General features: G+C 37.6%; 1 protein-coding gene across 1 annotated transcript in view; it reads right to left on the bottom strand.

Moving 5' to 3' along the window:
- Positions 1–234: 234 nt before the first annotated feature.
- Positions 235–23,068, bottom strand: part of SON (SON DNA and RNA binding protein) — a 37,572-nt gene continuing 14,738 nt past the window's right edge. Inside the window, 8 exon segments of the mRNA XM_072350396.1 lie at positions 235–2,892; positions 3,353–3,468; positions 3,566–3,634; positions 7,714–7,861; positions 15,068–15,184; positions 15,564–15,674; positions 19,795–19,983; positions 20,940–21,080. Of these exon segments, the coding sequence (XP_072206497.1) occupies positions 2,734–2,892; positions 3,353–3,468; positions 3,566–3,634; positions 7,714–7,861; positions 15,068–15,184; positions 15,564–15,674; positions 19,795–19,983; positions 20,940–21,080 (1,050 nt within the window). The 3' untranslated portion in view covers positions 235–2,733.

Raw genomic sequence — 23,068 nt, 5'->3', positions numbered from 1 at the left:
TAAAAACTACCACTGAGCTGACTGTCTGGGACTCGCTCTTGTGGCTGCTGGCTCTACGTTCTCAGCGCAGGGAAGGCAGAAGCACTGATGGTGAAAGAACTTCTAGGAAAACGAGCCCACAGCAACAGAAATCCAGCAGGAAGGCATTTCTCTGCCATTGGGAGGAGTCACAGACCATTCACTTTTGAGACAGCTGAAGTGCTCCATAAATAAACAGGTCCCGAGAGAGTGTTTCCTAGTTATTCTTTTTAATAGGACTACTCGTCTATTCCTGCATGCAAAGGACACTCCAACCAAATTTACAAACTGAACAGAAGGACATCTCCGCACTAAATGCATTTATCATTCTAAACAACAGGAATGAAACTAAAACAGAAACCTCAAAGTCAAGAAGTGCCATAATTGAAGTGTTACAGATATTAATAGTTTAAGTATTGAAAAATCAAAGCTTAAATCTACATACAGTACCACGTCTTTTAAGGCGTGAAATCCAGAATTTGCCTCAACAGTGACTTTTGAAACGGAGTCATCTATGGGACTGAATTCATCTGTTCCTCAAAACGTATCTTTCCAATATACATGGAAGAATACAAACCCCAAAAGAACAAAATCAACAAAGTACAACAGATTATGTTCCAGATTTGATAATGAACAGATCCGAAACCTGTGCTTATATGGACACCGCGGACGGAACAGTGCGAGCAACACTGCTGCTGTTTGAGCTGTATCAGCAGACATTTGAACAGAAGCCTGAATAGGAGCTGCCTCCCACATCCTGAGTTAACTGCTTGGAGTCAGACATCAGAAAGCTGGACTTGCCTAAGATGGATACAATCCCCAGTTCTCCCAGAGTCTTTCCATCGCTGTGCCATCTGCTTAGCTTTGTTTTTCAAATACACGCCTTACAACCTGTTCAGAAAACGAGGCAAGGAGATCTTCAAACACTTTTACACAGAGACTGAAGGTGAGAAGCCAAAGGGAGAAACTTTAATTAGAGACAACTACGTCCAGAAAAAAAAAAAAAAAAAAGCCAAAAAGAAACAACTTTGCTACTTCTAGAGTGCTCTGATAGACTAATAAAGGGGTTTATTTCCTGGGTGTGTGGTGGAGAAGGCAGTACCATTTCTCTGCTGGATGCAAAATGAGATGCTGGTACTCGTCCACTGAGGGCAAAGGAAGATCCCTTGTTCAGTAACAGCTGAGAGAGCACATAAAAATAATTTAATCTGTGGAAGAAGAGCTACTAGTAATTCATCACCTCCAAGATCCTATTGCTGTCGCAAAGGTCATTTACTCTAGGCCTGAGCACAGCCTTACTGCACACAAACTGTAATTTGTTCCTGTTCCCGACGAAGCTCTGGTCAGTTGCTGTAACACACAAAAAATCCTCAAAGACCTTTTGGAAATAAGCACCTGCACTACTGCAGTAGGGAACTACTGCTGTAATCCTGGCAGTCTGCTTGAAACACAGACACATCTGGCAAAAGGTGTACGATGCCCTTTCCAATTCAAAGTGCACATAGCTGAAGAACTAATACTTCTTAACTTAAGAGGGAAACAAAATGAAAGGAAAAAGCTTTCTACATCCTTTCCCTTATCGAACTGCCGTAACTCTGGATTCAGGTTGTCTCCTTGAGCGCAGAGAGTACCATTACAGAAAATGCAAGCCCAAGGAGTTTGTTTGGTAATAGTCCGAAGCAGGTGAAGTTGCCTAGTTCAGATTCTGCAGCTCTAACGGCTGTCACTACTCTTGTGGAGCAATACGTTTACACTGTGCGTTTCTTCAGAAAGCTCTTCTGGCATACGTTTTAATTACTGCTTACTGACCAGTGATTAAGATTATGAACTTGTGCTGCTTTATTGACCAAGTTGGGTACAACAATTTAAGCATCATTCTATTCCCTCCCTCCCCCCAATCCAGTTGTAGATTTGTTAGACTTTAAAATTCACATTAACCACAAATCCATACAATCAACATCAGGCAGTGTGTTAATTTGTTTGGAATAGACAACTCCTTCACGTCTCCCTTCTCAGAACATGCAGGGAGAGTCACTTTTACATCGCAAAGTCTCGCTGGTTCCATTGCCAGACCTTCTGCCATCCCTTTGAAAGCAAGACTTTTGCCTCACTGCGTACGTCCTAAGAGCATGGGCTGCATGGCCAGCTGCGGTGCACCACCGAGTCAAACCCCAAACAAAACTCCAAGAGAAGCGATGGCATTAGCGCTGTACAACAGGGCTACTACCACGGCTCGCTCTCACCCAGGGGTCACGGTACTGGCCCGGTATCTGCCCAGCAGTACACGCCAGCCTCGACTAGACTAAGGTAAGCTGCGTGGCCTTTTACCAGCTGTAGGCAAAAGTGCAAGAGTAGCTTTACCGAGACCAGGGAAAACTGCAGCATAGTACAAAACAGTATGAAAGTGTTAACATTCCATATAGAGGAGAAATCGCATGAGTTTTAAAACAAGGGTTTAGATTACTGATGCCTCCAGAGTCTGTTGTCTGATTTAGTCATTTAAGAAATAATTACATCACTAATGTAAACAATATAAACATACCAAAAACTAAGTATGATTTAAATACATTTTGATGGTACAAAAGAAAAACCTGAAGGTGCCTGTACAGTTTTTACAATGTGGGAATTGCCAATGTATTTACAACATGAAAGGGCAAATACCATTTTTGTGCAGAGTAAAATTATCTGAAATAATGTCAATATAAAAAACAATATCTAGCGGTGTGAGGCACTCCTAAACATGGTGGTATTGACCATGCTTTCCTTTGGTACAAGTCCCATCGCTTGGAGAGCCGCAGTTGCTGCTGTGGCTTTAGCATGCTTCTTATTAAGGCTGGCAAAAGTAGGCCTGTATTCATTTCCATTGACTCTCACCTGTTTGAGATGGATGGAAAAAGGACACGTTAGGAAGTGCCTCACGTCTAGCCTACCAGAATCACCTCCAGATGGAAATCATCAACACAAGATATCACAACAGAAAAAAATAAACAGATCACATTCTAAGACACCTAGAAGTAAAAAATGACTGAGTCTTGCTCACTATCTTTACAATTGTATTTGCACCACACCTGCAAACAAGAAGCAAGAATATGATTCCACACAAGTTAATCATTTTAGTAAGCCGTGGAACGGTATCACAGTTTCTTGATGGATTTGCAGATTAATGCGCTGGAGAGACCTGATTTGGCTTTCACAGAAACAGGGCTCTGATACTCTAGCACTGAGACACTGCCCAGCATACCCCAGCCACCTCTGGAATACAGAAATATAAAGATGAATTTAATATCACATCTTAATAGACAAGCTAACAGTAAACAAAAGAACTCAGACTCACCTTAAAGATGAAGTGTTTGCGATGATCAGGCCCACTATCATCCACCAACACAAACTCAGGTGGTGACCATCTTCTTTTGTTACAGATCTCCATCAATGCAGAAACTGGATGTTTGCCTTAAAGACAAAATGCATTTGAAATTTCAGTGCTGCTATTGGAGCAATCATTTTCAATGAGCCTTCTGGGCTTTTCTGAAGATGATAAAAATCTCACCTGAAAGATCCTTCATCACAACGTAATGTCCAGATCTCTTTTGTGCCTTCTCTCCCACAGCAACAAGCCCTAGACAAAACATGAAGTTTGTGCATGTGATTCTCACCTTACTTATGAAAATACAGAAAACATAACGCATGACATGTACCAGTGGAGACAAAACATGGTGACATCACACAAATGCCCTTTCAGAACTCTTTCAAATTTCCCTTTCATCCCACATTTTTCCTTCCTCCATGCTACAGACCCGTTCTTATGAGCGCCCCAGTAAGATTTTTCACAACCAGCTAGTAGAAGACTTTGGATAGTCTTATGCAAGTCAGGAAACATCTCGTTTTCCAACCCCCCCTGTGGAGAAATACTGAACAAGAGATAAAAGACATCTTCTTGCTCAGTACTAACAAGTGTTGTGTAACCCAAAAGCCATCCAATATCTTCACAGTTTGCCTTTAACATACTAGGCATGTGAAGTATTTCTGTTGGACTATATAAACCGTACCTAGCATGTCCTTTTATCATACAAAACAGTAGCAACAATTCCACTGTGCTTTATTTAGGGGTATTCAAATATTTATCTTTCATGCCCGAGTTCACAGCCTAATTACAGTGATTTCAGTCACACTGGAATATGAAGAACCAGAAAAACATGCAACTGGGCCCAGAAGAAGTAACCAGAGGACAAGTTTCAGTGGAAGCCACTGTGAAACACAGAAGCCAAACACTTTTGTTTTTGAGTTCTTGCAAGAGCAAAGAATGAAGCATAACAACTGTCAAAAACGTACCAAGTACCAATAACTACACCATACTTACCAAGACACTCAGGTTTCTTTCCATTCATTTTGCCCTTACCTTAAATACCTGTAACTGAACTAAATATGTAGTGAATGGTGGTTCAAAACTTCTCAAGACTTCATTCCTTCAGAATTACTTTGCTCCTTACCTCTCTTTGTTTCTGTTCCTTGCTATGGTGAACAAAGACACGGAGATACTGCACTTGTTTCCAGTTCCTTCCCTGTTCCTTCAACTTTTTTTTTTGTTGTTGTTCACTTATTGGTTTTACTTGAAAAGAAAACCTTCCTCTTCTTACCAGACTTTCATCCCAATATTCACGCAGGACTTACATGGACTTCTCAGGTGGCATTAAACCCTACAGATATTTTCACAATCTTGTTTTTTGTTTGTTTTTTTTCCCTCCTCCTTACAGAAGCTGATACAGAAACTATCTGAAAAGTTTCCCCCAGACAAAAAGCTCTTACTTCATTCATCTGCATTAATACTGCTTTTCCCTCCCTCCACATCACCATCACATTCTCCACATCTCACCCCTGGAAGCTCAGGATGGATTCTCAGAAAGGCTGCAACAGACTCCAATTAGCTCTGCTATTTGCTGAGAGCTGGTGCACCAGGCTTCTTCAAACAACAGCAACTTACTGGATGACAGCAAAGCACAAGAAAGTTTCTGTTTCAATGCTGTCTCTCGGAGGATCACAGATGTGACTTATGTCCAGAAAAAAGGTCTAATGGAAAGCTATGGCACAGGCAGACCTTTTGGTTCACATCTTAGTACAACCTGCTGAATAGTTCCTCAGCAAACTGCTTGTTCCCATATCTAAAAACAATATTTTATTTTAGGGATAAATTCTAAAAACATGGAGGTTTCTGTCTGGCTTGTGCTTCAGACTGGTTGGGGTTTGGTTTTGGTTGTGTGTTTGTTATTTCTTCACTTTGTTCTTAAACAATCTGGTCACTTACTGACAGACCTTGTATAAAAACTTCCACCTTCCAGTAGCATACGTATACCAAGTGGCTTCTTCCAAAGTATAAAGAGTCCTTCAGCCTCCACGCTGAACTTAAGAAGGTTTGACTTTCTACACATGTAAACACTAAAGAACACTTGTGTATGAAAGTTCTTGACCTACTCATCTTGAATATATAATCACTGTTCAACGCATGAAGCACTTGCTTCTCCATAATGCAATCTGTTACTTACTAATGTTGGACCAAGTATACACTCTAAGTACTCTACGTCAACACAACACATTCAGATTTTTTTGTGAAAGTAATAAAACATTTCATCTATTAAAAACATAAATAATATATTAAAAATAGATAAAAATTAAGCAAAGCTCATCCATCATGAGGATTAACAGTATTTACAGATGAATCTACCACATATGCCAGAGACCGCCCTCTTTTAGCTCCATCTCACCGCCTCCCTGTGTTACTGAGCAGACACCGAGCTCTGTTACAGACTGCCCAGCACAATGCACATCTGATCCTGCCTCACACCTTAGGGTTTGACCCTTGAAATTTCAACTGAAAATTCCACAAGCACTGGGGAAATCTCTATCTGAAACCACATGAAGATCCTGGTGTACACTTTCTAAGATGTGAAAGTTGAGCTGTAACAGAGCTGCACAGCACAAAAACTGTTTTAATATATGAAACAGTCGCAGGCTGTGCAACAATACTGCCTCCCCCCTGTGATGTGACATGATGCAAGCAATACCATTAATAGAGCTAATTCTTCCCTCCTCATCACAAAAATCCACTGCTGTGTTATGCAAGCTGCTCAATAAAATAATATTCAAACTGACTTCCCTCTGACTGATACTCATAAAACTACACTGAAAGAAGTCTTACCAGCAGGAGACAGCACCTATAAAGACCAGAGCAACTGAATAACAGTAACAGGAAGAACGCTTTTCTAATACTTTCTTGGTAATCACTGTCACCAGAGTATCTTTTCCCACTTTAAACAGAAAGGCTGCACAGAAAAATAGATGAAAAGCAAGTCGTTCACATTAAACTGAAATGTATGTATTATTGTGTTCTGCATTTTCAAACTGCTGCACTTCTGTTTATAAAATCGTATTATACTACTAGGTCTTAAGAACTTGAAGAGCAATAGGTATTTCCATAACTTAGGATTCCTCTTGTTCCACCTTTATATTCAAACTGAATTATTTAATATTTTAACCACTGACTGATCAACTCAGCAGTACTATCTCTGTACTGAGATCCAGCATCTCTACAAATAAACTTCCCGACGTTTGCACTTTCATGCTTTGTTTCCTTCTAAGCTCAATTATGAGCACTGACTGAAGTAGGCACAAATCCATAATTCAAAGCATTTCATGCTTTAATATTAGTTGTGATCTATGTAATATGTTAAAAGATTTCCAGCTTGAGATTTTTTACTTTTTGTTATCGCTATTTTTAATATTGAGGAGACCGACCATAAGGATGATATCTGCAGTCAATGTTAATTGATTTACTTTGATAACATGCACGATTGAATAATTAAATGATAAATTCCACGTACTTTATTTGAAGTTTTAAAAATCTCTGTAGGCATTTCAGATGGAAAGCCTTTCTTAAACACCTCCTCTAAACACAGACGTCAAATGGAATATGCTGACAAGACGGCCACCTGTCTAAATCATGTTACCAGTTAAGAAGCAGCTCACTGCCTGCAAGTGTAAGGCTTGCTCTCTTCAATCAGATGAGGAAAGTGCAAGTTTTCCACCTGTGGCCATGGACTTTATAGAGGAGAGGAAATAACGGACATTATAAAGGAAGAGAAATAATATGAAAGCAAGGAAACATCTCTGCAATCAAGCAGAGGCAGCTGTAACACAATCAGACTGGGAAATGGAAAAGCAGTTAGATCAGATGGCTAGGAAAGTAAACAACCCATTTGGAAGAGCTAAAAATCCATGTGACACTCTCTTCATGAAAGGACTTCAGCTGACACCACAGTTTAAAGACAATCAAGCATTCTACCTTCTACCCTGCCCCATTTCCGCTTCAGGCACTTTCTCTAGGCCAACCACAAAGGCTTTTCAAACATTCATTTCCCCGTCCTTGCCTTCTCTGTACTTCCAACTGAAGTCTATCTCCTGTTTAAAAACCACATAGAAACACTTTTTCAAGAGGAAGGTGAAGGTTAAGGGAAGTAAATGAACTTCTCAAAGGGTTCACCAGTGTAAGGACAGGACCTACAAAAGCAGTCCAGGCCTAGAAAAAACAGTGATTGTTTCTGCAGGGAAGCTGTACCTAGAAGCTTAATATTTTCAAGTTATTTTGCCTACCTTCAAAGGAAGCCTAAGTTTATACTGCCATAAAACATTTAAGGAAGTGCTTACCTTTTCGATCAGTCTTAAAATCAACCATAATAGGCTCGACACTGCCTTCTTTGTTTTTTCCAAGCCCTTCTCCTTCTCTCCAGCCCATTTTTCTCATCAGCTGAGCTCCCATTCCTCCAGTTACAGGGGCTGCTCTTAAGAACTGATCCTATCCAGAAAAAGAGAAGTAAAACAAATCCTAAAGTTAGGACTGGGTTTTTAGAAACCAAGTGGGAGCTTCCAAAAACATTTCTAACAACCTTTCACAGACTCAATTCAGAAAAAATACACCTTAGCTTTATATACAGCTGTATAAACCAGAATTCACGCACACACACAATACACAAATCAGTATCTTCAAAAAAGAACAACTTAAGAAAATTCTAACGCAATCCAAAAGTGGCAAGTGACCCATTTCCGACGTATGTACTTATTAATACAATAACCGTTCATTTCTAAACACACTACTTTGGTTCCAGTGCATCTCTTCTCATCTTGTGAATGGAGGCAGTGTTTTAACTGTTTAACTGGCAACAGTCGTGCCAAGTGTACCTATTTATTGAACAAAATACAAGCACATTTAGTAATGACATACAAATAAGTGTTTACATGTATTTTAAATATAAAAAAAATTCCCCGTTTTATTATACAGCAGTTGCACATTCAAGTTCTACTCTGAAAATCCACATGACACAGATACAGGTTTTTCTTTCCTCGTTTTTTAAAGGCAAAAAGGCGCTTAGCCACACAGTTTAGCAGCAGCAGTCGTCACATTCTTTCAAATCAAAATTAATACAATAGTCGTTAACTGTCGAAAGCTTATAAACAGAAATCTTAAAAATCTGTTTTGATGTAAAGAACTTTAAAAACTCCTTAAATGTTTACGTACCTAGGCCTCGATGGCCGCAGTGTTGTGAATAGTAGGGCTGGCATTGACCGTGGCAAGAAGGCAGCTACAAGGATTTGACCCTGAAACAAGTTTCCATATAGAGGGGTGAAAGTTCACAGGTTATTCTGTGAACTATCATCTCTCTTCTGCCCCACCCGCTGACCCAAGTAAGTAAGTCAATCATTTCCATCACAGCAAAAAATTGCTTGGCTTTAAATATACAAGTTTACACACTGGCACTGATAAGTCCATCAGGTATTTCTCATAGTAGGTTAGAGGATACAATGCCTAATATTTTTGTAGAATTTTCACTTACTTACAAAACAAATTAATAGAACCTTTTTTTTTTTTTTTCCTTTTAATTTTGAGTTGTGCTTGCAAAAGTAAGAATTTCTAAGATTTGGACAAAGACTGATTGAGTTCCTTGGTTCCAATTTGTACGTAAACAAAAATCAGAAGTCTTACTTTTGCAGAGACCAAGGATAATATTTTTTTTTAAGGGGATTAACTGTCCATTATTTGCAACTGACACACACTAATGATGCATGTGTGAAATCCCCGCTATCCAATGGTGGTAGGAAGTTTAAAAAATAAAAATAAAAAAAAAAGACTAAATCCTGAAGATTGAAGTAAGACTTCTCCGAATATTCACCTATTGAACAGTGAAGTAAATTCCTATCAATCATGCAACTGGATGCTGGGTGGTTTAATATCAATGTGCTCTGGCGGAAGAGTAAAGAGGTTAAGCTCACCTCTCCCACGAAATTGCTTTTTTGACTGGTGCAGACCATGCAGTGTGTGTGTACAGAGACAATCGGTCCTTCAATACAGACTGCCTCAAGCTATACACCTAGAATAGCTTTTACTTACTTCCATTTTCATCCTCCCCTCTCTTTTCCAGGAACCTCTCATAAGAAAAGGGCAACCATGCCGAGAATGATACAAACCCCAGTCAATGTCACCCTGGGTTCCGATTCCTCTTTTGTACCTGCTTTGCAATAGTAGAATTTACAATACAAACATCTGTTTCATTACCAACAGTGTGTATTCAGTTCACAAGTGAAAGACTGCAATTTCTCAGTGAGGTCCTTTTAGCTTTCCCAACACACCTTCCAAGGCAGTAACTTGGGGGTCAGAGGTAGTGTGCAAAGAAAAAGGAAAACAACCAAGATAGTGCTATTCAGAGACAAAAATTAAATCCCTGAGTTCCTTCATTAGAAATTATCGGAGATGGAATCAATTCCAAATACTGGAAATAACCAGTTTTTAATTCTAAAATGTAGTTCATTAAAAAAGAAAACTTAAAAAGAAAACTCTAAAAAACAAAACCACACGTGTCCTAGTGTGATAGTTAATTTAATTAATTACCTGATAATTTAAGTACCAATTTTTACGTATGCTAACTCTTTAACATGCACAGCATAACCAACACAACAAGCGATTAGAAATGATTGGGTTTTGTTCCATTACAGAAATTTTTCTTTCTCACAAGCTAATACAGATGTGTTTACTCATTCTGTGGTTTAGTGGAGTATGAATAATGACATTTGAAACCGTAAAAATACTAGAATGTTAATAAAAAGTAAAGAAATAAGATCTTTTCAGTTTTAAAAACTATGGAGGGATTTGTCCCAGAGGTACCTGATTGTGAGGTACCTTTGCAGCTCCAGCCCATAAGGAGGGAATCAAATTGAGTAGCATCCAGTGCAACTAACCCCAAGTTTCTAAGTACTACGTTACTGTTATCAGAATGAAATAATTGGTCTGAAAGTAGCTATAATCTTTCTAATAACAATTCTATCAGAGCAGCATGAAAATGTGATGTAATTCCATGAAGTCAGACAAATAAAGCACACTTCTGTTCCGCCAGCAGATGGAGACAACTAATAAGCCAAATTCTTGCGCAGTTTCCTTTTCTTTAAAAAGCAGGCTACACAGTAAAACCTGATCATTTCAGAGTTTTTTCAGTAATTCTAAGTAAAAATTGTGCCTGCTTTTAAACTACCCTAGGGCAATATACCGGGGGAGAGGGAGGAAATAAGCATACTAGCAAAATAACCCATGAATGTCTGAATTACCATGCAAGGGCTTTAATGGGGGGGAAGTGAAAAATGGTTTTACAGCTTTTTGATGAAAGACACTGCGAATTGGACAGTCACCACTATTTGACTGCAACACCTGTCTTTGAATAAAACACAACATATAGCATCGAATGGAATAACCTCTAAAACAGCACTCACAATGTTCAAAACATTAAAGCCACGATTATTTGAGAGATCTTAATGAACATTATCAACTGCTGTTCTTTGAGAAGAAACTATCCTTCTCACAAAGCTGACACTGCACTAAAGCCCAAGCTCTCTGCTAGAAGGCGGGTTTCTCTCTTCTGAGCAATTATTTATTAAACATAACACAATACAGCCCTAAAGGCTCATAGTTGGACCCTTTCAGCTGTAGCTCGATGGGCTGTCTGTGAGATTACTTTAAGAATGACTCCACAGAACTTATAAGCACAGTACAAGTATACTTGGTGAAACCTGCACCGCAGCTGAGGATTCCGTGACACTAACGCTTTCAGCAGCAGCCACAATCCTTCTCTGACACAAGAGGGAGATATGGCTCTGGGCAGTCTGGTCTGGTGGTTGCGACCCTGCACATAGCAGGGGGCTGAAACTGGTTTATCATTGTGGTCCTTTGCAACCCAGGCCGTTTTATGATTCTGTGATATGTTCTTGAAGAATCCCTACAAATGCTTTGCAAGGACTACACTCACAATCAGCCTTAGAAATTTTCTTCACAGCTTATGCATACAATGAATAGAAACCAATTTGTGGTTAACTGAAAAAATACATTTTTCTCTGACTGAGTGGAGGCCAGTCCAATGCAACCAGCACATGGTTGATTTGCCTTGCCATCTGGCCTTCAATTCCAAATAAAGCTCATTGTGTCATGCAAGGCACTAAGAATATCAACATTCTGATAGACTGCCTTGCTGGAAGGAGAGCTTGGCAAGACACATGCCAGTCCTCGTGTGCGAGCGATAATCACAAGATTTAGTTTAAACTCTATCATTAGTGTTTCATTCACTTGCAGTGACTAGTCTGTGAAAGAAGGGAATAAAGGATTTAACTTTTCAGCACTCGGTACACAAAACATAACATTCTAGCAGCCACTGTAAAACTGCGTGGCATGCCTTAGCACAACCAAATGAAACAAATCCCAAGCGTTACGCTGTGCATGTAAAATGTTACAAAAACTTCCTTCCGGAGAGCAAATTTAGGCTATTAGAAGTAAGCTGGTAAATCCAGAAAAGCAAAGGTGACTCTGGAAAAGTCTAAGTAAGCAGACCTCAAGAGAACTCGCCTGGAAAAAAATCTGACCACTTCCACTAATTTGTCATTTATCCAGCAGCACTCTGCATTTGTTTAAAAAACAAAAAAAAAAGCTAAAAAACCAAACAGAACCCCCGAAACAAGTTGTATTTGTGAACTGATTACACCGATGATGATAAACTGAAACAGAAATCACGTTTCAGAAGAAAAAGATTGTTCGTAACTCTTTGAAGATACGAGAAACCTAACAAAGTATTATTTCTTTATGAATACTGCTCAGAATTCTAGCAATAAACATCACAAATTAGTGTGTAACTTAAATAAACAAACCTTACTTCTAACTGGTGCGTCACTCATTTGAATGTGTCACATTTACTGCTTCAAATAACTAAGGCCTTCAAAATTTTGTTGAGATAGAACTAAGATTTGCAGGCATGTTTGTTTGAGTACATATTACCTCTCCAGCGTCATTTTTAAAGGAAGCAACAATAAGAATAATAAAAAAAGAAATATGCTGAAACCCAGGAAATGCAAAGTGACGAAAGCACCTTTCAAACAAGTTCCCTGAGTAGTTCAATTTTATTTCCCTCCTGATACTGCTCATACGTTTTGTTACTGCTACCTTCTTTAGCCATCATCTCTGTTAAGCAGTGTCTGTATACGCAGACAGATTTCCTATGTATATGGATACACAAAACACCTAGCTGGCACAGGCTCTGTTTCTTCTAAACAGTGCATGACCATGAGTCCTCTCACAGCAAGTGCTTATGACTACCCCCTAAGAAAAATGCCTTCAGTAAGCCACATTTTTAGTCAGAAACGTGCATTAATTTACACTTGCCACATAACTCAAGAAAAATCACAGCCCTACTGGTAGATGAAGTTTACAAATACTTTTGTCTTCTATTGTTAAAAATGCATTATTTTCTTAGGACAAAAAAAAAAAAAAGACAGTGAACACAAGCCTAACTTCAAGTGTTACGTTGCACACTTAAATAGGAACAAAGTTACACAATTCCAAGTGTCTAAGTGAAATACAACCTGTACTTTGCATTTCATGGTTGTATTCATGTCACTGAGAAAGATAACATGCATTCATAACTCATTTTCCCTAATTCACTTTTTTTTCCTGTGAAATCACCCTATAACCAAAGGAAATGACTTCACACTGAGTTAATCAAAGCTAAGCTTTGTTGAGGTCTTCACTGGCCCCACCAGTCCTAGAAATAGTAAGAGATTTCTTTAGCCCTGAGGTATTTCGTAAAGGGCGCATGGCTTTAACTACATGCCATCCTATGGATATGATGGAAATGTGTGTGCAAATATGAAACTTAGAAAGAGCAAAAGAAGCCAAGCTGAGGAATGCCGAGCAGGAAAGAGGACTGTGTCCTCCTCATCTTCATCCAACAACAACTCTTGTTTACAGTAGCAACCTCCATTACGACAAACTACATGACGCTTGCTAGGGAGGACACCTACTACTGCAAACCACTACATTTTTACAGCTAGTAGGAAGACAGAAGTGCTTCTGCCTGTTCACTCTTAATTCTAGATTCAACAAAACAACCTGGTATGCTTCTGCTCCTCGCAGCAGTTATGTCCACCACAAATCAGACACCAGGCTCTTCTTTAATTTTCTACTTATAAAGCTTTCCCCACCACCACCCACCCAGCCAAACCACAGAATGAAGTTAAAAGACCAAGAAAAAACAACTTCTCTACTTTGCCATTGTCATTGTCAGTGGACATTCCTGTTACTGCAAGACACAGAAGAGCACACCACAGAAATTCAAGGAAGGAAAAGAGGATGAGAAAAGGAGAGTTGGGAAAGAGATGTTCCCTTTCCTTTGTCTTGAGATTCCACTCAATGTAAGCAGAAAGACAGAACCAAGTAGGCTTGCTAGTCTCTCACAAGCCTCTTGGTAAAAAAGCTCTCCTTTTCTCATCAATGTACCTGCCTGCTGAGTGCTTTTTATTTCTAAATTCCAGTGGCAGGGACATTTATTGCAATCAATATTTTATTAAAATCTCAGAGTTTGTAATTTCTAAAGCAGGATTGTATAATCTACACTCAATACAAAGAACCCAAAAGATTCCCATCTAACAAGTAATTTGGATCTCTGTGTTGCCTGGCTCTCTGTATTGCTTGGCTGTACAAAATGGAAAAACAAATCAGTGAATCCTCAGAATAATAGTTCTATATTGCATCATATTTCCAGACTTCTGCGTTCACAGTTCACATAAAGTTTTATGGAAAACTTTCACTAAGTTTCAAGTCTAACCTACCAGTTTTGAAGGTTGTCTTAAATCCAGAAGGATAAGCAAATACAGCATATACTTAACTGCATTACTTGTAAGAGTAATCATGATAACTCATTCATTTTGCTTGCAAAATGGACATTGCTTGAATAATGGACATTGCTTGAATTCCTCAGTTCTACTGCTTGAAAGAGTACTAGTTCAGCATTCATTTTCAAAGATGAAGCATGACTTATAAAACTTATAAAACGCATGTATGTATGACGCATCACACACTCAAAATAAGCCAGTATTACTCTGCAGTAAAACATAACTATTTCACTGTAGGATAATCTTGTATTTATTTAACCCAACTGCAACTCCTGGTTTAATATTCCAAATCTTTGGATCCCAGAAAACACTGGTGATGCAAATAGAGGCAAAGCAGGAACCATCAGACAAAACCAAGTCAAACAGAATGGGCTGTTTGGGACTTGGCTCACTGAAGTTGATGCTAAAACATCATCGACTTCAATGACATCAGGATCAAACCTCCTGGCCTGATCTGCCCCAATTCCATAGAAGTAGTGATGGACCTACCATTGCAACCATACCAGCATGTCATTTCAGTGTAAGCACGTACGTACCAGTCTGACTCAAGTAACAGACGCACATCTTATTGGGTACTTTAGACACTCAACTGAAACATCATGTTCAACATCTTAATGCATACCAAAATAAACACAGCAGCAGCAAGTAGTAAAATTCATCAAAGACAAAGTTTTAACTCAATCTGTTTGTTGCATTTGATACATGCATTACCGTAAGTTTTAAGGCCATTTTTTTTGGCATGTTCCAGTACTTTTGCTATATTTAGTACGTGATATTCAGACAAGTATGTCTGCATAACTTCTACCTTTCTAATCCACGCTTGAGGACCACTGTTGGTTAGCTCATCCGAGGACAAAATCTGTGCCCCAGTACTTCCTGTGAACTGGCCAGGTATGGAGTTTGATTGAGCCCAGGCATCAATCTAGAAAATAAAAATCAACGTAAGACTGGAATAAAATTTTTCTTGTTTTTCTATTCTCAGTAACTTTTATGATTCCTCACTTAGACTTAATAAAGTGAAAGTACTCATTTCCAAGCAGGTATCTCAAAAACGGTGAGCATCTTTTAACATTAACCCTAAAGACTGAGCTCAGAGTCTAGCAGGTTTGTGGCTCATGGTTTGTTTATTCTCAATACTAGTACTATGAAGTACAAATTAAAGGCCAAATTTTTGAGGACATGCCCATAAGCTGGACTTTCAAAAACTGTACTTAAACACAGTAGGAAATATCAGTGACATGAAGGGTAAACATTTACACTTCTTAACTTGATTGAAACACTGATGAAAAAGTGCAACATACCTGTTCCTGTGCGCGATTTAACATGCACATGGCCTCTAAGTCAAACGTGTTTTCGTTAAGCCTTTTCTGAGCTATTGCTCGGTCATTCATAGCTGCAGTTATGTCCACACCCTAGGAAGAAAAATATCATTCTTAAAAATACATTAGAGAGAAGTATCACCTGTTCAACCTGGTAAAGTTCTGTTGCAGAATAAACTCAACAAATACTATAGAGTTGTTTCAAACATTAAATAGGTGGCTTGACATACAAAATGGCAATGTGAAAAAACAAGTAGTCTGAGAATTTATTTTTATGTACATACACACTTGATGTTTGCTAAACAAACACAAAATCTGAAGCACAAAGGCAACATCTCTCCAAACACAATATCTAAAGATTTATTTTCAAATAAATATTTTGGTCACTGGAAGTTCTAGGTTTTAATAGCTAAGGCGCTAAGAATTCAGTGGAATCTTATTTAACAGTATATTAAATATAATTTAGCTACAAAACTTAGGCAAAGGCCTTTATACAGAGCTGTTCACATGAATACCCTATTAAGTAACCTCAGAACTTCAACTGATACGTATAGAAGAATTACAGCAAGAACTGCATGCATCCCACAGGCTTGGTTTTAGTGCTTAAAATTTTAATCTTCAGCCTAAAAGACCTGCATAAAAATGAAAACAGACTGGTAGCACACAAAATTAACTGTTTAGTAAAAGATTATTTATATCTGTGCTGTTGAACCAGAACAAAATTTTAAGAAAAAAAAGCTGAAACCATCTTGCATATAACTGAAGAAAGAAGTTCAGTGTAAGCCTCGATGCATAAAGCAACCAAGAATGAAAATCAAACCATTTGAGGTTGTAAAGATAAATTAAGGCTGATAGACAGCCCTTATGTAAAAGTACTTGGGCCTTATTCTTCAAATGATGTGCATTTTGTGGATCATTCTATTTTGAAAGGAGAAAAACAACAATGACCAGAGAAAAGCAAAACTTAATTGAATAAAAGCACGTAAAGGAGACTGTAAAGTGTTGGAACTGTTCAAAGCACAGAAGAAACCCAATAACCAAAACAGCAAGTGGCATACAGATATAAATAAGATTGATGCTTTAGGGTTTGGGGTTATTTTGTCTTTTTTTTTTTTTTTTTAATTGTTTTTGTTTTACTTTGCATTACAAAAGACTTAGATTAGTCACCATTTCATTATCTTAGCCTCTCACATCATACTAGAATAAAAGGCCAGTGGAAGAAACTGAAACCAGCTTAGAATTGTCTCAGCTGAAAGAAAAACTACAGCTAATCCACAAAAATCCCCATCACAAGAAACATGCCCAGAATTCAGTAAACACTGAAAACACAGTATAAGGTAGACACAAAGGTCTAGAGTAGCATAGTACACAATACTCTTAAAATTATTATTCTGGCTATTAAATTTTAGTTTAAAATGGGGAAAGATGTTTACTTATTTTCCCTGCCCCAGACAAGAAGTATGTCCTTCAGTAAATTAATCCCATATCATGTTGCTAAACCACCTGGTACCGAGCATGACAGAACGGAAATCCTTACAACCTGTATGCCTATGAAACTGTCTTCAATGTTTATTATCTCAGATGACAAAAATGTACATTATAAATACAGGACTAGAAGAACTGAAAGATTTTCTTTTACAACCCAAAGTCATATTCGTGTATACAGAAGAACAGTAGTTAGCAATATACACTTCCTTGCATTAAGAAGATTCCCCCCTATACAGTTCGAACCATTCTTCTATGTTTAATTTGCAAAACTGCTTCAGGAGATACATAAAAGTTATTCTACTCACCAAAAGCTTCAATCCAGCAATACACATAGGCATGCAAGTAGTCCACTGAAATCACATCAGGACCACTCACATACTTAAACACACATGTGTACTTTAGTGCTTTACCGGACTGGGGCCTATTAGTAGATACCCTGGTTAGTTAGAATTCCCATACACTTTCCCCACATGGTCAGTCACCATTTTGGAGACCATCATGGCTTTGTATTATGTCAAGGCATTCGATGGCAGCTTTGGATCTTGGGAAAAAAAAAAAATCTCTGCTTGAAGCATGAAAAGTTATTATTTCGTCAAGTAAAACACGTCCACATTCAGCATGCTACTCCTAAGAGTTCTGTCTTTCTGGTTCTGAGTTTTAATAGCATTTTTCCCACAGATACAAATATTGAAGCAAGCAGGAACTGGTGACAACAAAAAGACAAGAATTTTGACACATTTTGTAGGTCTACTGATACACTAAATGCACTTTGTGCGCTTTTAGATCAAGAGGGCTTCTCTGCACAATAGACACTGCTGTATATACCAAACTTAAAATACAGCATTCTAAGTATGGGCTTTCAAGTTCTCTAACATAATTTGCTTCTTCTTTCTTCTAAGTTTCTCTGTCTTTTGTACGCATGTTGATACTTGAGATCAATTGAGGCAAGAGCTTTTTCTTTATTTTCTACCACCTCAAGTAACTGTATTAACAGCATTTAACATTTTATTATTAAAAGCATTTGTAGTATTTTAGCAGGGCCATTTTAGGCTGCATAGTCCCATAACTAATTCTATAACCCGCATAATTGGTTTATTGTTATGCTTTTATTGTTTTCTTATAAATATTGAAATAGACTCGAATCAGAACTGTGACAAACAGCTACCAAAATTAGCAAGCAAACAAAATTAAATGAAGTAAATTATATGTCAAACCTCTTGAGGATCCATAGTAAGCTCCCTCACTTCCCCAGCTCCAGAAGCAAGGGACGTGGCTTATTTTGCTCCAAAGAAGCAATTTCATCCACAGACAGTCCCACAAACATTTAAAACAATTAGCCCTAACATTAAGCAGAGAAGCACTCTATTATTTTCCCAGCTCCCTGGAGAAACATATAGAGATCCTATTCCTACAAGAATATTCCTTTATTTCAAGGTTAAGGATTGCCAAACACAAGGGAATGGTATGTTCTGCTGTCAGTTACTGACCCTTGAAATCACCCTTAACACAAACCACGTTAAGGTGAATGCAAATAAAAATATTTATTCACAAAATATAAAAACAGACAAAACAGTTACAAGCATTTATAAGGATACACATGACAGAATGGAAAGAAAGCCATGTTGAATATATTTACTCCAATGTCATTTTTCAAGGCCTCTTCTACATAACAAACAAACCATCAGTGCTTGCCTAACCAAACCTGTCAAAGACACATGTCTACTTTTTGGAAACCTGAATGCAGATACCTTGCCTGAACCACGTTTATCACTAACCACTTGAAGGACAAGACCTCTTACCACCTGATAAAAACATGTGCTTGACCCTCAAGCTCTGCCTCTGAAGTGTACAATCAAACCATGTTTGAAGTTATATTCACTGTGCTTTTGGTTCTGTAAAAGACACAGAGGACAATAACATCTGTGCTTCAGGAAGTGAATTATGCTACCTTAGAAAATTACTGAAGAACAAAATGCACCAAACTGAAAAACAATTTCATCAGAAATGCGAAGGCAAGGTTTTTTTTTTATTTATTTGTTTTGCAAGGTATGAGAACAAGTCTTTAGAAAGAATAAAGAGACATTAACTTAAAATAATAATAATGTCTTAAATATTTACTTAATTACAAGAACCCCACAAAATAATCTTTTGAAGACATATCAAGGGGAAAACCATTTCATTTTTTCAGTTTATTATACATACAGTTAAATTTTCCTTTGGAAGGCCACATGGAAGACAGCTTCATAAGAAAATGGGACTAAAGTTGGAAAAATGAGTAGATACGTCCAGATGAAATGGCAGTTTTAAGAACTACTTTCAAATCTGTTTTCAATGGATTACATTTCAATTCCATGTTATTGCTCCAACACTGGTAGGAAATTTAAAACTATTATTCAATTTATTATTGTTAAAATCTAAACATACGGTGTCAACCTTTGCAGGAAACTTGAAACTTGCTTTTCAATCTTCAAGTGAAAGTTCTACTGAGACAGTGAAGTCACTAGTTGACAAAAGCACGCGATATTGTTGGTTACAGGCCCCTTACATCACTGCTTACATGAACACTGTAAGTAAATGCAAAGACTGCAGCAGTTCAGATAACCAGCTTTTTCAAGTGCTACCTATGCACACCTTTCTTTTTTTTCACAGGCTGTGATTTGACACCAGACTGACCGGGCAATGGCTTTTTTTTTCTTAAAGCGTAAGCTCTCTTTCCTTTCCTTACCTCAATGGACGGTTTGGGGAAAACATCATCCTTGCTATCTTCTTTGCCTTTTTCAACGGGAACCCATTCTCCATAGACACTATCGGCTTCCTTTTTCCTATGCTGAGACCCAGATGAAACAGGAAATTCCTTTGACAGGCTGACCTGATTTTTTGGTTGTGGTGGTGGTGCTGGTTTTATGCTGGGAGTCTTGAAAGGAAAAAAAGTTAGAGAAGGTTAGAACCTGAAAACGCTGCACAAACTCCTGTTATCAAGGACACATGACCAAGAACAGTAATAAGTTCAGAACCCAGGATGAATGGAAAGGACAACACTAAATGCATCAAAATTGTGAGGAGCAGGTAAAGCTGCCCATGCCCACTAAAGAGCAATCCTTTTCAGAATCTGTACAGAATCCCAAAATATCCTGAATTTCATTGCACCACTTTCTAGCAGTGTCATTTAAAGGAGAAATTTATTTCTAACTTACATTTTGCATAATTATGCATTAGTACTACTTTCGTATACACCATAAATTGCATTTTTACAATTAACTTTTGTTTTCATTTAGCATACTAAGGATTTCAATATTAACCAGCAAAACCAAGTCAGACTTTCATAAGCACCAAAAAATCTTAACGCACAGTTGAAAAAACTTCCTAGAAAAATTCTAACCATACTTCAAATCATACAGATGCCAGATTGCAGTAGCAGACATTGAACACAGAATCTTTAATTACACATTAATGGCATAATGTCATTCAGAACTCTTCACAATGCTTTTACAATTCCTTATTGAATTTAAAAGAAAACTAATACTTTTCCGAAGCCTTTTCCAATTCCAACGATGTCTGCAAGTTCATACTAATATTCTTTGCAATGAAAATGTGAAACAAAACTCATCTCCTCTGTTACTAAAGCTTTGAACGCTGTAAAAAACATTAATGACAAAAAAGAGTCTGAATCCAATTATGGAAACTTATCCTGGGCTGAGGAAAATTTTCTTTTTGTAACAAGAGTACTTTAAACGGCATTCAAGCACAAATTTCTCCAAGATTATCAATCACTGCTTCAATTTCTCTAAAACTATTTGTCCCTTAGAAAAAGTTCAAATTTGAACTTCAAATTTTAAAATTAAATGATTTTTTTATTGCAGAAGTACTCACACTTAAATTGAAAAAAATAGGTTTGGGTTCATTGAGCTTAAAGGGGTGATTGTAGAAAGGACGTTCTTCCTCTTCTTCATCAGAAACATGAGGTTTATTCACTATCACATCATCTGTGCTTTGAGCAATCTTCTTGCATTTCTGAAAAAAGGAAAAGAAGGAGAGGTGTGAAGACAGAAGTTATGAATAAATCTGGACCTTCCAACCACTACAGACAAAATGAACCATTTAACAAAGCAAAATGTACAATTTTGAGAAAATCTTATAGGAATGTCGTAGATATGTATGTACATTTCACTTCTAACAAAACAGTTAATTAAGTTTGCTTGGCACTCATGCAGGAAATAATTGCACAAACAACTCTTTAGTATTTTCAGAAGTATACTGTAGAGTCAGATGCACAGTGCTAGTTTCATAATGTGTGTATAGGGCTACAAGCAGATCAGATCACTGGCTATCTAATATCCCATATAATACAACAGGAAGTACAATACATACTGCCTATAAGCTCATTCAGCTACTACAATGAAAAACCTGAGAATTAACAATTACTAATAGTGCCTAAATTCCACTAGCAGGAACTCCGTCAGAAGCAATGTCTCTAGAAGACATATTCTTCTGAAATATTTTATGAGACTGACCAGGTACACAAGACCTATGTTCTACCCAACAGCAGTTTGACCTAAAAAAAATAATTAAAAAATACAGGTGCAGGAGACATCCTGCAGATGAAAGAGTAGAAGAATAAATAATTCTAGAAAGGCTAGAACTAGGGCCAAAAACAGATAAACAACTGCACTGCGTTTTTACTAGCACTAACTCTAACCGAGACAGTCCAAATTTAGTTTGAGAAAACTTTAATAACATGCTTCCATTACATTCCCATTTATGAAACATATTCTTACAAGACATCCAAATACATCATCTGATCTGATTCAAGTTTATACAATTTTAAATCACATCTACTTGGTAACCTGACTGTTGGTATACAAGGAGCAAACAGCCTCACATCTAAAATCAAGACACACTGTTGACGCTGTTCTCATTAGTCATTATTAAATAAAGACTATTATGCTCTTCTGTTCTAAGCCTCCTCCTAACAATGACTTAAGCACACACTTTATGCAGCAGAAAAAGCCTGCATTACTCAAAAGGCTAACCAACCAACTGTATTATCTACAGCCAATGGATGGCCCTTAGTTAACAAGAAGCTTTTTCTCTATATGATGTAACCTGCAGAGCAGACAGCTTCTTGGAAAACAGAACAGGTTCTCAAAGAGTTCTCCTCTTAGACACATTCTCATAGGACAATGACCTAGACTGTTTCTGGGGCTGCTTTTGATTCAGTGAAACATATTAATCATTGAATTCCCACAGACAGAACAAGCAAGCAAGGAGAAGGTTTTTTTTGTCCCAGATGAGCAACACTTGCATTGCATCTTGGATGAAGTTACATGCAGAAGCACTCACCACACCTGCACAATGTCCGTGGGTTGTTGCTTTTTGTTGGTTTCGTTTGTTTTTAAACTAACAAGCACTTCTGCTTCCACTACACCAAAAACTACAAAGGGATTACTTTCCAACAATTTGACATTGCCTGATCTCAGATTTTACTTGCACTAATAAAAACGTTTTCAGAACTATCACAATAACAATGCAGCACTGCTATAGTAAGTGTAAGTAGCAATTTTTTCCCACAACTAAAACAAAAACATCCCATTTGTACAGTAAAATTGCAACAGATGCATTGCAACAATGACTTTCCCTCTAAAAATTTCTTGGAACACATAAAATTATACAGAACTACTGAAGCAGGTATTAGATTTTTAACACATTGAACAATGAGCAACGAAAAAATGCTAAAAAAAAAAAAACACAAACAAGTAACTAACAATACTACAAACAAGAACTAGAACTGAAAGTCTTGTTTTATTTTAGGGTGTTCAGTTTTCTTTGTTGAGGTTTTTTCTTAAATGGACTGCAATGAAAACTACCAACGTGTAAAAATTACAACAGAATAGAAACAAAAATAAAGCATAAGAACTGCAATTCGACAGAACTCAAAAGTAAGTTTCCATGACCAAAAAACCCCAAAATCAAACTAACAAAAACACACAGCTCTAAACAGA

Source organism: Excalfactoria chinensis, chromosome 1, assembly GCF_039878825.1.
Source record: "Excalfactoria chinensis isolate bCotChi1 chromosome 1, bCotChi1.hap2, whole genome shotgun sequence".
In the NCBI taxonomy this organism is placed as follows: Eukaryota; Metazoa; Chordata; class Aves; order Galliformes; family Phasianidae; genus Excalfactoria; species Excalfactoria chinensis.
This window is presented reverse-complemented; position numbering and strand designations above follow the sequence as displayed.